This window comes from Orycteropus afer, unplaced genomic scaffold (genome assembly GCF_000298275.1).
Source record: "Orycteropus afer afer isolate SDZICR_OR568_19922 unplaced genomic scaffold, OryAfe1.0 scaffold00005, whole genome shotgun sequence".
NCBI classification, from domain to species: Eukaryota; Metazoa; Chordata; class Mammalia; order Tubulidentata; family Orycteropodidae; genus Orycteropus; species Orycteropus afer.
The window spans coordinates 31832768-31847549 of NW_006921592.1; the positions used below are offsets into that span (position 1 = coordinate 31832768).

A 14782-nucleotide genomic window follows, 5' to 3' on the forward strand; every position below is an offset into this window, starting at 1 on the left:
AGCCAGTGATTACTTCTAAAATGACCTAGGTTAGCTTCTACTACGTTAGCCAGATGGTGAAGGAAGACTTCTACAACATGAAGATAACAATTACTCTGTAAAGAAATGCAGTGTTGTTGTTATGTGTCATTGAGTTGGACCCAACTCATAGCGACCCCTCCTTGGGTTTCTGAGGCAGTATCACTACAGAGGTAGATTGCCCATCTTTCTTCCAAGGAGTGGCTGGTGGATTTGAACCACCAGCCTTCTGGTTAGCAGTCAGTAGGTTTTGCCAAATAGCTTCCAGTAGAGGAGGAATGTCTATGTACAGCAAGAGAACAGCTGTCAAGGGTGAGGGACTTCTAGGGAGGTATATAATGAGAAAGCTCTATTACCATGGCAAACTGGAAACAGTATAGAACTCAGTGTCTTGGGGAGTAGCTGAAAATCTCAGTACTCAAATGTAGATGATGGCAGTGAGATACAGAGTACTCTTCTTGATCCTGAGACTGGAAGGAAGTTTCTTTCCTGAGATTGCAGAGTGGGCTTCCTATGGTTGCAAAGATGCTGCTGATCTGCATGTGGCTTGAACACATGCATGGTGTTGCTCTAAGAAAGCCTGTACAGGACAGTGCCAGCCCTGCTGTGTCCTCTATCCTATTTATTAATTATGCACAAAGAAGATGGTAAGGGTATAACAAGATGAAACCTATGTTTAACTTTTACTTTCCTCCTTCATTTCTAGTTTGTACAGTGAGCAGCTTTATGTAACGAGAATGGTACCAGCAGCATTCACATAGAGCATTGTTTCAGGATTCTAACAACACAGAACAAGGGTTGTGGTTGTTATGGTTGTATGCCATAGAGACGATTCTGACTTATAGCAACCCTATAGGACAGAGTAGAACTGCCCCATAGGGTTTTCTAGGTTCTAATTTGTATGAGAGAATATTGGCAGGTCTCTTCTCCTACAGAGTGCCTGGTGGATTCAAACTGCCAATCTTTTGGTAAGCAGCCAAGTGTTTAACCATTGTGCCACCAGGGCTCTTTAGAACAAGAGTATCATAAAGCAAACTTCAGCATGTAGTTAAGATACCAAAATGTTATCTTGGGAGTCCTTGGATGGCACAGATGGTTAAGCCATTGGCTATTGTCAGGAAGGTTGGTGGTTCAAACTGACCTAGAGGCATCTAGGAAGAAAGACCTGGTGATCTGTTTCCCCACGGTCATGGCCATGAAAACCCTACAGAGCACACTTCTACTCTGCAACACATGGGGTCACCAGGAGTTGGAGTGGACTCGACCACAAGTGGCGTGTTTTTTAAAATATCATCCTGACATGGAGCTGTCAGCTGATCTGACTTGACAGAAGGTTCTATGGCTTTCATGAACAGTTGCTTCTCACAGGATCTTTTGATAGATGCTGATCAGTGGGTATGAAGTTACATCGCATTGTCTTGGGGCCAGAACGTCTTCCACCTTGCCTAATGTGTTAGAATCATCATCTACTGTAGCAGAAAACGGAAGAGGGTCCTCCTTTGATCTGTAATCGTTACTACCTTGTAGTCTCTAGGCCAAAACCCCAAACCACTGCCACTGAGTCAATTCCAACTCATAGTAACCCTATAGGCCAAGGGTTGGTAATGAACCTTTTGAACCTTTAGGGGGAGTTCTTAGTGTCCATGGCTTGCTTTCTTTTCTGGGATTAGAGCTATTTGAGAATTTAAAAAAATAATTTAAAATGTCACTTCTAAGCAATCTTCTGTCTGTCTTGACTTCTGGTCTCCGCCTCTTCTCCCCTGGTTTCCTATACCAAATGTTTGCCTGATCTAAGATAAGCCAGGTCCTGTCATTTGAAAGGAACTCCACTTTATCTTCAACATTCCATACTCCAATTGATAGCCTCATGTCAAACATTTAATTATATTCCCCTGGACCAGGAAGTATAGATTCTTTGGACTCTGGTTCAAAGCAATTCTTAGGAATAGATTATGAATTTTGTTTTTAGGGGAGAATAGGTACAGGAAGAGGGAAGAGCAAGCCCTTTTAATTATTTCTTTTTTAAAACCAATATTCATACAGTATTATTAACTAGTGAGCTCTGGTGGTACAGCGGTTATACCTTTCAGCTGCTCACCAAAAGGTCAGTGGTTCAAACCCACCCGATGCTCCATGGGAGAAAGATGAAGCAGTCTGCTTCCATAAAGATTTACAGCCTTGGAAACCCTATGGGGCAGATCTACTCTGTCCTATAGTGTTACTGTGAGTCGGAATCAACCCAGTGGCAGTAGGTTTGGTCTGGTCTTAGTACTATTATTAATTAAAGCCCATAGTTTACATGAGGGTTCACTCTGTGCTGTGCAGTCCCATGGATTTTGACAAATGTGCAATGTCACGTAACCTCCATTACAACATCATGTGGTATAGTTTCTCTGCCCTAAAAATGGCATGCTTCACCTATTCATCCCTTCTCCCCTCCCTTCATCCCTTGACAACCACTGACATTTTTACTGTCTCTATGGGGCAATCTACTTCCGTAGTGATACTGCCTGGGAAACCCAAGGAGGGGTCACTATGGGTCAGGTCTGACTCAACAGCATATAACAACAACAACAACAATAGTTCTGCCAGGAGCTCTGGAGATGCAGAGCTCTTGCCTGCAAACTGAAAGGTTGGCAGTTCGAACCCACCAGCTGCTCTAAGAGAGGAATGTGGTAGTCTTCATCTGTAAAGATGACAGCCTTGGAAACCCTAAGGGGCACATCTACTCTTTCCTACAGGGTCACTGTGAGTAGGAATTAACTCGATGGTAATGAGATTGGGTTTTGGTATTCTTAAGGAGAAAAGCCCTCATGGCACAATGGTTAAGTGCTCAGCTGCTAATCAAAAGGTCAGGGGTTCAGACAAACCCAGTGGCTCTGAGGGATAAAAAAATAGCAATATGCTCCCAGGAAACCCTATGGGGCAGTTCTACTCTGACATAAGGGGTCAGAATGGGCTTGACAGCAACAACAACACAGTTCTGCCTTTTCCAGAAGGCTGTATAGCTGTAGTTATATAACAAGTAATCTTTTCAGACTGGCTCCTTTCACTTAGCAATATGCATTTAAGGTTCCTCCACGTTTTTTCTAGCTTGATGGCTCATTTGTATCACTGAATAATACTCTTATTATATGGACTGCTTTATTTACTCATTCACCTAGCAAAGGACATCTTGGTTGCTTCTAATTTTTGGCAATTACTCACAGAGCTGCTATGAACATCCCTGTGGAGGTTTTTGTATGGACCAAAGTCTTCACCTCATCTGGGTAAACAAACACCAAGGAGCATGATTGCCAGATCATCTAGTAGGAGTGGGTGTTATTTTCAGAATTTTAATACATTTGTAGACACTAAGATAGCGCTATCACATTTCAGTAAAATGCCTAAATCTAAGTGAAGTGGCAAATAAGACAATCAGAGTCTTTACTCACCACAGTTCTTCTCGTCACTGCCGTCAGCACAGTCCTCGTCCCCGTCACATTTCCACAACAGAGTGATGCAGCGACCATTGGTACACTGGAATTGGGAGGGTTCACATTTGGTTTTTCTCCCTAGAATCAGGAGGGAACACTGAGCTAAGCAGGGGCAGAAGGTGAGTAAGTGACAGATGCAAGTTGCTCAAAATCCGTGGATAGGGATCCTTTTGGATGGAGAGCTTTGGACTTAATAGGCAATAGCATTCCAGTGGCCAGAGTTAGATGGGTCTTGGGGCAGTGACTGACAGTAACTGAGCTTTCCGCTAGGCACATGCCATCGTGCTAAAGACTAGATTTCCCAGCCTCCCTTGCTGCTAGGCATAGCCATGGAACTAAGTTTGGCTAATGGAATGTAACCAGAAAGAGTTCAATGCAATTTCTAGGAACTATCTTTAAAGACAAAGAGGTCCCATTCTTCCTTTCTTGTTCCTGAAAATTGACCTGATGTCTGGTCAATGGAGTTAGACCAAGATGGAAGGAATCTCATGTACCCAGGTACTCATGACGCCTTATACCTGCCTTTGCACTTACTTCTCTCATTCATTTAAGCCACTTCTGTGGCTATAGTCATGGGGCTAAATCCTAACTCTTTAATGGTATCTCTTGTCCACATTCCATACAATTCATTCATGACAGTCCTATCAAAAGCAGAGTGAAGGATATTTAGAAGGGGCAGAAAAGAGAAGGTTTAGGAGGTTTCAGGGTTTAATGCATGGTTCCTGGTCTTAGAACTTGAAGTCTAATTGAAAAGAGATGTGTTTACAAAGTAGCTTCAAGATAAGATTAAAAAGTATCAAGAAAAAAAAAAAAGCACAGTTAAGAGGAAAAGGGAGATAATTTCTAACTTAGTGATGGGAGAAAAAGAAAGTGAGGCAGAGCCACAGACCTGGATTCTATTTCTCTGAACCTGAGTTCTCCATGTTTGATGTACCACGTCATTGAGTCAACTTCACCTCTTGGCGACCCCACGTCTGTTGCAGTAGAACTGGGCTCCAAGGGCTTTTTAATGGATGACTTTTTGGAAGTAGATTGCCAGGCCTTTCTTCTCAGGTGCCTCTGGGTGGACTCAAGCTTCCAACCTTTTTGTTAGCAATGGAGTGCATTAATTGCTTGCACAATCCAGGGACTCTTACAGGGTTGAGGTATGAATATGTAATTCCTACAGTGTTTATGAATTAATACTTGTAAGTAGGGTATTTGTAGTTTTGCCTGGTGTGTGACAGCTAACATTCAGGTATTTTCTATCATTAGTAGTTCTGTCCTTTGGAGGATGTGACTTTGAGATGAAAGGCATATAGATTTGATTGCTTAAAGCAAATATGCTACAAATATTTAAAAAAATAAAATAAAATCAAAACACCAGTGGGGCCACATGGTTCATGCAGATTATTTGGAGAAGGCTTGTTAGTGACAGGCTTTCAGACATTCTGCCACCTTCAGCATCTGCAGCTGTGGCACGCTGGTGTAAGAAGGGACACGACAGTGACAAGCACAGACTGGGACTCTTGTGTCCACACACAATACTCTAGTCCATCCCTTGAATCAGCTACTCCCTGCTGCCTAAGAGCATTCTACCCTTTGTGGCTAATTCTCAGGGAGATTAAAATTTGGCCCAAGTCAAGTTTACCATATGGGTGTGGTTGCCTCCTCAGTTACTAAATATTGCGCTTTGAAAACCATATCAGTCATTCCGTTCCCAAGAGTCAAGCTAGGGCCCAGATACAAAAATAGAAAGCAAAAAAATATATATAATTTTTTTTTTTTTGGTCGTAAAATGGTATCCTAACAGTTAAGCACTTGGCCGCTAAATGAAAAGTTGGCGGTTTGAGCCCACTCAGTTGGCTCCGCAGGTGAGAGACCTGGCAATCTGTTTTCTTCCAGAAAGTTTACATTATAGCCAAGGAAACCTTAGAGGGCAGTTCTACTTTGTTATATGAATTCACTATGAGTTGCAATCAATTTGATGGTGCCTAACAACATCAAATATATATATAACATTTACTATTACAACATATTTTTACATGTCCAATTTAGTGACATGGATTACACGCATCAAGTTGTACAACCATTGCTGCTTTCTGTTCCCAAATTTTCCATCATCCCTAACAGAAGCTCAGAGAATTCTGGTGGCACTGTGGTTAAGCACTTGACTGCTAACTGAAAGGTAGGCAGTTCAAATCTTCTAGGTGCTCTGTGGGAGAAAGATGATGCCGTCTGCTTCCGTAAAGGTTACAGCTTTGGAAGCCCTATGGAGCAGTTCTCTTCTGTCCTGTGGGTCGTTATAAGTTGGGATTGATTCAATAGCAGTGGGTTTGGGTTTAAAAGAAGCTCAGTGACCCCTAAGCAATGATTCATTTTATCCCCCTCCCCTGGAAACCACTAATAAAGTTCAAAGCTGTATGTTTTAATGGCATTTCCTATCTACATTTCATGCTATCCATTCATCCCACAAGTATGTTATCTGACATAAGATAACAGGGATTTAGAAGGGGAATGAGGGGAGGGTAGAGTGTAGAAGTTGTTGTTGTCCCCTGCTAGTTTTTATACTGCTAAACCAAATATGAAGGAGCTCTGGTGGTACAATGGTTAAATGCTCATCTGCTAAACAGAAGGTGGGTAGTTTGAACTCGCCAGCAGCTCTTAGGAGAAAGGCCTGGTGATCTGTCTCTGTAAAGATGACAGGCTTGGAAACCCTATGGGCAGTTACACTGATACACAGCATTGCTATGAGTCACAATTGACTCAACGGCACCCAGCAACAACAACCCAAATATGAGGAGCCTGGCTTTCCCCTCTCCTAATGTCATTATACTCTCAGTATAGACCCAGTGCTGGGGGATGCATATTTTGGGGGCCCTTTGCTGAAGTTCTATGTCTTCACAACTTTTGTATAAAGGTTGTATCTCCTTTATACAGTAGAAAAAGTAGAAAAACAATGTTGGAAAAAAGCTGAAAAAGAGCAATTCATAGTAAAAAAAAAAAAAAACTCACTGCCATCGAGTCGATTCCAACTCATAGCGACCCCCTTTGGGTTTCCCAGGCAGTAGATCTTTACAGAATTAGATTGTCCAGTCTTCCTTCCACGGAGTGGCTGGTGGGTTTAAACCACCAACCCTCTAGTTAGCAGACAAATGCTGTAGGCACTACGCCACCAGAGCTCCCTAATTCATAGTCAGGAAACATGGATATCAATATTCTTGGAAAGAAGTTAGATTACAGCGAGGCCAGAAAGGCTCAGGACTTTTGAAAGATTTTAGTTTCTGAATATCAAAATGAGATAATAGGTATCCACTTGGTCTGAAAGGTGACCAGAGAACCCAGCTTGGTTGTGGTGGTGTTGTTAGGGGCTGAGTCGGCTCCGACTCATAGCTACCCTATGTACAATACAACGAAACACAGCCCGGTCGTGCACCATCCTCACACTCCTTGCTATACTTGAGCCCATCATTGCAGCCACCACGTCAAACTCATCTTGTTGAGGGTCTTCCCCTTTTTTGCTGACCCTCCACTTTACCAAGCATGATATCCTTCACCAGGGAATGGTCCCTTCTGACAACATTGACCAAAGTACGTGAGATGAAGTCTGGCCATTCTCGCTTCCAAGGAGCATTCCAGCTGCACTTCTTCTAGGGCAGATTTCTTCATTCTTCTAGCAGTCCAAAGTATTTTCAGTATTCTTTGCCAACACCACAATTCAAGGTCATCAACTCTACTTCAGTCTTCCTTATTCATTGTCCAGCTTTCACATGAATATGAGGTGATTGAAAATACTATGGTTTGGGTTAGGCGTAGCTTTGTCTTCAAAGTGGCATCTTTGCTTCTTAGCACTTTAAAGATGCCTTTTGTGTCAAATTTACCCAGTGCAATATGACATCTGAATCTTGACTGCTGCTTCCACGGGTGCTGGCTATGGATCCAAGTAAAATGAAATCTCTGACAACTTCAATCTTTTCTCCACCACTCGTCTGTCAGTTTGTCATACTTGCTTGTGTGTTGCTGTGAGGCTGGAGGCTATGCCACTGGTATTTCAAATACGAGCAGGATTACCCATTGTGAACAGGTTTCAGTGGAATTTCCAGACTAAGACAGACTGGGAAGAAGGATGGGGCCATCTACTTCTGAAAAAATTGGCCAGCGAAAACCAACTTTGTTAGGGACTTAATAAATCCAAACCAAGCCCACTGCCATCAAGTTGATTCCAACTCATAGGGTTTTCAAGGCTGTAAATCTTTCTGGAAGTAGACTGTCCCATCTTTCTCCCACGGAGGAGTTGGTGGGTTTAAACCACTGACTTTTTGGATAGCAGCCCAATGCCTTAACCACAGCACCCCTAAGCTCCTTTAGGGACTTAAAAATAGGTGTCAAATGATGATTTTCTACCTTAGGATAAGACACCCATTGCCATTAACTCAATTCTGAATCATAGTGACTCTATAGGATAGAGTAGAACTGCCCACAGGGTTTCTTAGACTGTGATCTTTACAAGAGCAGATCACTGTATCTTTCTCCCATGGAGCAGTTGATGGGTTTGAACCTTTCAGTAGGCAGTAGCTTGAAGGAAGCTACAGGTTTCAGAGACATTCAAGTTGGTCTGGGATTAAATATGAGTATATCATCTCCAAAGGTTGGTGTTTTGTCCACTAGCACCTCAAAAAGGATTTCTGGACTTAGTTATAATACACAAGGTAGCAATGGAACTCTGGAGCCCTGGTGGCATAACAGTTAAGCACTTGGCTGTTCAACGAAGGGTTGGAGGTTCGAACCCGTGCAGCAGTTCTGTAGGTAAAAGATGTGGCCATAAAGATGACAGCCAAGGAAATGCTGTAGGGCAGTTCTCCTCTGTCACATGGGGTTTTTAGAAGTTGAAAATAGATCGAGAGTACCCAACAACAGCATTAATGGTGATAAGTTATGTCACAATGCCAGCAACTATACCTCAAGAGTCTACACTGAGCAGGCTTTGTGACAGACAAGCATTTTCTCCATGTTCATTCCAGTCATGTAAAACAAAAAGAAGATGAATTTCTACCTTGTCCAGTCCCAGATGTTCCCACTTCAGCCAGGTTTCGGCCTGCCATGAAGCTGGGCTTTCTCAGGATGCATGGCAGATGCCATTGGGAAGGGGAACAAACAGGAAGGAGATGAGTGTGCATCTCACTGTCTCTCTTGTTTTAAAAGAGTGGGGTTGAGGGGGGGGCGCTGTGGGCAAGTGTAGCAAGCTTCATACATCAGTAACACCAATTGTCATGGAGTTGACTCTGACTCACGCTGACCCCACGTGTGTCAGAGCAGACCTGTGTTCCACAGGGTTTTCAATGGCTGATACTTGGAAGTAGATCACCAGACCTTTCTTCTGAGGTACTTCTTGTTGGGCTTGAACCTCCAATCTTGCAGTGAGCAGTCCTGTGTGTTAACTGTTTGTCCCACCCAGGGACTCTAAACTTTATGACTAACCAAAAAACCCAAACTCACTGCCATCAAGTCAATTCAACTCATAGCAATGCCTCCTTGGGTTTCTGAGGCAGTGTCTCTACAGAAGTAGATTGCCCAACCTTCCTTCCAAGGGAGTGGCTGGTGGGTTTGAACTGCCAGCCTTCTGGTTAGTAATCAAATGCCTTAGGCACTACGCCACCTGAGGCAAATGCAGGCCTACCTCATTTATTGCACAACCTCTCAGATCCTGAGTTTTTCACAAATTGAAGGTTTGTGGTAACCCTGTGTCAAGCAAGTCAATTGATATCATTTTTCCAATAGCATGCACTCACTTAGTGCCTCTGTGTTCCATTTTTGTCATTCCCGTAATATTTCAAACTTTTTCATTATGCTATTGCACACATCATAGATGACAGTCGAGTATAAACATCTTTTCTAGGCACTGAGAAACTAAAAAAATGCATGTGGCTGGCTTCATTGCAATCTTCGCTTTACTGAACTTCTCTCTAACCTTTTGGTCTGGAACCAAACCTCCAATATCTGTAAGGTTTGCCTGTAAAGACCTTCAGCTTTATGGGCATCTTCTGAGATTCTCAGCTTCCCGAGCACTTTGTTTTCAGAGATTGCTGCTGGGCAGGAAGTACTCCGAGTTCTGCTTAATACCCTGCACCATGTAGAGAGAGCAGTGGAAGTCCAGCCACAAAATCGATGCTGAGACCCCAGCTGGCAGACTGTACACTGTGCTTCCCATCCAAGCTTCCACACAATTCTACCTCGACCTTCTGCAGCTCAGCTGGGAAGGCAGCCCTCCAGCGCTCCCGGAGAGTCGAAAGCAGCTAACGAGTTAAGGAGCTTTGGGTTTCCAAAGCTCTGGGGATTACAGGATAGTGGACCTGTGGTCTGTTTCCGTCCTTGAAAGCTAAGCCTCATGTTTGGTGTTACATTTTCAAAAAGGGAATAGGGTGAGCTTGGTATCATCTATACCTGAGTGGCTTTTACTTTTTAGGCTCAGCTAAAGCAGAACCACTGGTTCTGACTCATGGTGACTCAATGGGTGATAGAATAGAACTGTTCTCAATGGCTCTTATGGGTTAAATTGTGTCCCCCCGAAATACGTGTTGTAATCTCTAACCCCTATATTCCTGTTGTAAGAGCAGCCCTGGTGGTGGTGTTTAAGTACTCATCTGCTAACCAAAAGGTCTGTGGCTGGAACCTATGAGCCACTCACTCAGGAAAAAAGATGTGACAGCTTCCATAAAGATTTACAGCCCAGGAATCCCTATGGAGCAGTTCTATTCAGTCCCATTGGATTGTTATGACTCACAATCCACTGCCTGGCAGTGGGTGGATGCCTGGGGTTATAATGCAATTTGGGAATGGCTTTTCTGTTATGATAATGAGGTGAGATTAGTGTAGGGTGTGTTTTGAGTTAATCTCTTACCAAATACAAAAGGAGCAGGCTAAGTAAGCCGGCTAAGCAAGCAGAGGGAGCTCTGGTAGCATAGTGCCTAAGGCATCTGTCTGCTAACCAGAAGTCTGGCGGTTCAAACCCACCAGCCACTCCTTGGAAGGAAGGTTGGGCAATCTACTTCTGTAGTGATACTGCCCAAGGAGGGGTCACGATGGCATATAACAACAACAGATAACTTAAGACAAAGGCCGATTTTTCAGAAGTAAATCAACACACCTTTCTTCCCAGATGTTTCCAGGGGGACTTGAACTTCTTTCCAACCTTTTGGTCAGCAGTCGTGCATGTTAACTAGTTGCACCACCCAGGGACTAGTTTAAAGCCAAGGGCACCTCAAAAATAACCCTAGAAGTAGAAGTGAGAGACCCACTAGATGCCAGCCAGCATCTGTCTGCTCAGAAAGGTGCTGTTCATTAGCAGGTTCCGCACAGCCACAGGGTTTCACTGGAATGCCTCAGGCCAAAGGGGGTGGGGTGAACAGGAGGGAAAGTCTCTGGGCCTTCCCCTATTTCAACCAGGAAAGCTTTGCTTGGAACTGTGGACTGTTGCATAAGAATTTCAGAACGGTTCATTTGCTTTAAGAATTTAAAACTGTTGAACTCAAGAATGTAGTCAACGTCATCAATTGGACAGGTAGAAAGTGCTGAATTGGTGCAGGTTTTGCTGAGTATATTCTCAACAACAACAAAAATAAAATAAATGATGAAAAAAAGAAAGGAACTCAAATGGTTGGCGGAGATCTAGGTCATCTTCTAGCCCTGCTACTTAGAAAGAACACTCCTCCCCTTTTCAATGAAGGGTTGCAAGTCACTTGTACCTAATTACTCATGTGAGTATTTAGACTTGTAATGAAAGTCCAGGAGTAAGAGTTACTTGCTTGTACTGTCACTTACACAGATGGCATCAGATGATAAGAAGAGCCTTACTTCAAGGCACCATGTCCCGGAGCCTTGCTTACCTAAATAGTTAATGTTGCTATCTAGACATAGGAGCTCTGGTGGCGCAGTGGCTAAGGCATTCAGGTGCTAACCAAAAGGTCGGTGATTGGAACCCACAGCCACCCTACAGAAGACAGACAAGGTAGTCTGCTTCCATAAAGTTTTACAGCCTTGGAAACCCTATGGGGCAGTTCTGTTTTATCCTAGGGTCTCTATGAGTCAGAATCAACTAGATGACAGTGAGTTGGGCACCCACGTGTGTTGGCAGTCCACTCGCTCTAAGAAACTTTGGGTTTTTGGTGCACAGAGAATGCAGCCTGTTGCTGCCTAACTTTCCCTGCAAGGGTTAACAATAGGAGAAAAACAAGTAGGGAAAATCTGAATCAGGAGCCATAGAAGCAGTCCCAGACACACAGCAACCCCACGTGACAGAGAGAATGGCCCTATATGGCTTTCATGGCTGTAATCTTTATGGAAGCAGATCATGAGGCCTTTCTTCTGCAGCTGGATGGGTTAGAACCACCAACCTTTAGTAGTTGAGCAAGTAACCATTTGCACCACCCAGGGACCTTAACACGTATGTGAGCTTCAATAAAACACAGCACACATAGACCTTACATTAAATGCCAAGCCTTCACATTGGATGACATATATCCCTCTAGGGCTTGGATGGCACTTTTCTAGAAGCTGTCCAACTTGTATACCCAGGATATGCATTATACAGGGTGATGCAAATGGTGAGCAGACCTGGCCTCTAACTGAAAGGTTGGAGGCTGGAGTCCACCTAGAGGCATCTTGGAAGACAAGTCTGGTGATCTCCTTCTGAAAAGTCACAGCCACTGAAAATCCTAGGGAGCGGGGTTCTACTCTGATATACAAGGAGTCAGTCACACTAAGTCAGACTGGACTCGGTAGCAACTGGTTTAAGGTGTCTCCAGGTGATCGGCTCAGACCTGCAATGAGGGGTCCCCACTGCCCAGCTGCTGAGGCTTCTGGGGTCACGTGCCCACTCCTCCCCTTTCTGTTCTCTGAGCGTATAGGTGTCATCTACAGGGATTTCTTTAGTCCATTTGTTTTGGCACTTCTGGAGCCACTAAGGGCATTTATTTTTAGTCATCCCCTCAACTGCTTGCCACTTCAATGCCAATCTTTCTATTCATAGGCTAAAACTCATTTTAGGACAAGCAGACTCTCAAGTCAGCAAAGAAGTTTTCCTACAGGGAAGACGGTCAGCAAGAGGCAAAAGTGCACACAGAGGAGACAAGGAAGAACTGCCAAGCCAAGAGGCTGTGGTCCTGCTTCAAAGTCAGCCCTTCAGGACTGTAAGAACCCAGTGTGGGTCCAATAGAGACCTGTCAAATAGCTGGATGAGTTCTTCCGGTTCACTGAAATCAGTGCATTCTGCGTATTGATTAAGCAGTTATTATTTATTTTAAAAATTTTTTATTGTGATTTAGGTGAAAGTTTACAGAACAAATTCATTTTCCATACAGCAGTTCACACACATTTTGTTCCATGACACTGATTACAATCCCCATAATGTAAAAGCTCTCTTCCCACTTCCTCCCTGTGGCTACCTTTTTCTTGCATCCTTTTTTCCCTCTGAGCTAGCTCCCTGTGCAAATACTGCCTTTCAGATCTCCCATGATTGACTGTTCTAAGAAGTGTACCTAACTGGTATAATGTATTGTTTGGCTACAAGCCGTGGGAGTGAGTTCAATTCCAGGCCTGAAGGATGACTAGGGGCCACAGTCTTGGGGGTTTAACTAGTCTCTATAATCAGTCTCTATAAACAGACTGAGGTGATCTTTGGAGTCCCTGGGTAGTGCAATTAAGCACTGGCCTACTTACCAAAAACATTGGTGGTTTGAGTCTACCCAGAGTGCCTCAGAGGAAAGGGCTGGCAATCTTGTTCTAAAAGATCACAGCCATGGAAAGCCCTTTGGAGCACAGCTCTACTCTGACACATATGGGGTCTCTATAAGGCAGTGCTGATTTGATGGCAACTGGTATGGTTTTTTGTTTTTCAGGTGATCAGGTGGTACAGTGCCTGAGGCATTTGACTGCAAACCCACCAGTCACCCCTTGGAAGGAAGACTGGGCAATCTACAGAAACAGGATGATTCTCCTTTTAGAGATCAGGAAATCTATCTGCAGAAGCAAAGGAACTTGCCTAAGCTCATACTGGGTAAAGCCAGGATCTGAACCCAGCCAGGCTTGCTCCAGATACGGTGATACTGAACATACGAGCAAACTAGAGCACCTGCACAAGACTGTGTCCTTCTAGAATATTCTGCTGAATTGTTATATGTTAGGTAGTAGACCCAGTTTAAATTAATCTAGAATTATACAGTTTCATTTGTCAAGATGACACTATCATAATACAGCCTTAGAATTGAGCCTCTTCCATTGTAGTTAAAGAAAAAAAAAAAACCTGTTGCAACAATTTCTTCAGGAGGTATTTTCCTGGAAGGCTATAGTTTGTTTTCTTGGCAAGGACACATTGGTGCCCCAAGACCCTCGACCTTTGGAAGTGATTAACTCCTGTGGGTGGTAAACACTAAGTATGTGGTTCTCAAAGTTTACATGCAGCAGAGTCACCTGGAGGGCTTGTTAAAGCATAGACTGCCACCCCATTCCTAAGAGGTTTCTGATTCGGTGGGGCTAGGACGGGGCCCTCAAGACCCATCTGTCACTTTAGGGTACCATGGGGCTTGTGTGCTTCTGTGAGGCTGGAGGCTATGCCACCGGTATTTCAAATACCAGCAGGGTCAGCTATGGTGAACAGGTTTCAGCAGAGCTTCCAGACCAAGGCAAACTAGAACGGCCTGACCGTCTACTTCCAAAATTCAGCCCATGGATCATGGATCACTATAGAGACCACAATAGAACGCTGTCCAATAGCATGCTGGAAGATGACACCTAGTGTGAAAGGCATTCAAAACATACAGGGGCCGCCATCAATGGACTCAAGCAGACCGATGATCGTGAAGATGGTACCGGACTGGTAATGCTTTATTCTGTTGTATGAGGGGTTGCCACGAGTCAGCTGACTCAAAAACAACTAATAACTGCTGCAGAGTGGGGCTTAAATTTGCATTTCCAGTGAATTCCCAGAGGAAGTGGAGGCTGCTGGGCCCAGACAACACTTTGAGAACAATTGCACTAAGGTTTCCACACACAATGATGGCAGTGATTTCACTTTCCGGGTTAGAATACTAACCCCTGTAGGCTCTCATATCCATCATTACTGGACGAATATAGGTAAAGCCTATTGGCCCATTGCTGTTGTTGTGTGGCATTGATTCTGACCCACAGTGACCCTATAAACCAAAAACACCAAACTCACTGCCATCAAGTTGGATCCAACTCATAGCAACCCCTCCTCTTTGGGTTTCCAAGGCAGTATCACTACAGAAGTAGATTGCCCGATCTTCCTTCTGAGG

General features: G+C 43.9%; 1 protein-coding gene across 1 annotated transcript in view; it reads right to left on the reverse strand.

Annotated features, from left to right (window-relative positions):
* Positions 1-14782, reverse strand: part of VLDLR (very low density lipoprotein receptor) — a 57815-nt gene that overhangs the window by 31578 nt on the left and 11455 nt on the right. Inside the window, exon 2 of the mRNA XM_007939430.2 lies at positions 3453-3572. Coding sequence (XP_007937621.1) covers positions 3453-3572 — 120 coding nt within the window. The remainder of the gene's footprint in view (positions 1-3452; positions 3573-14782) is intronic.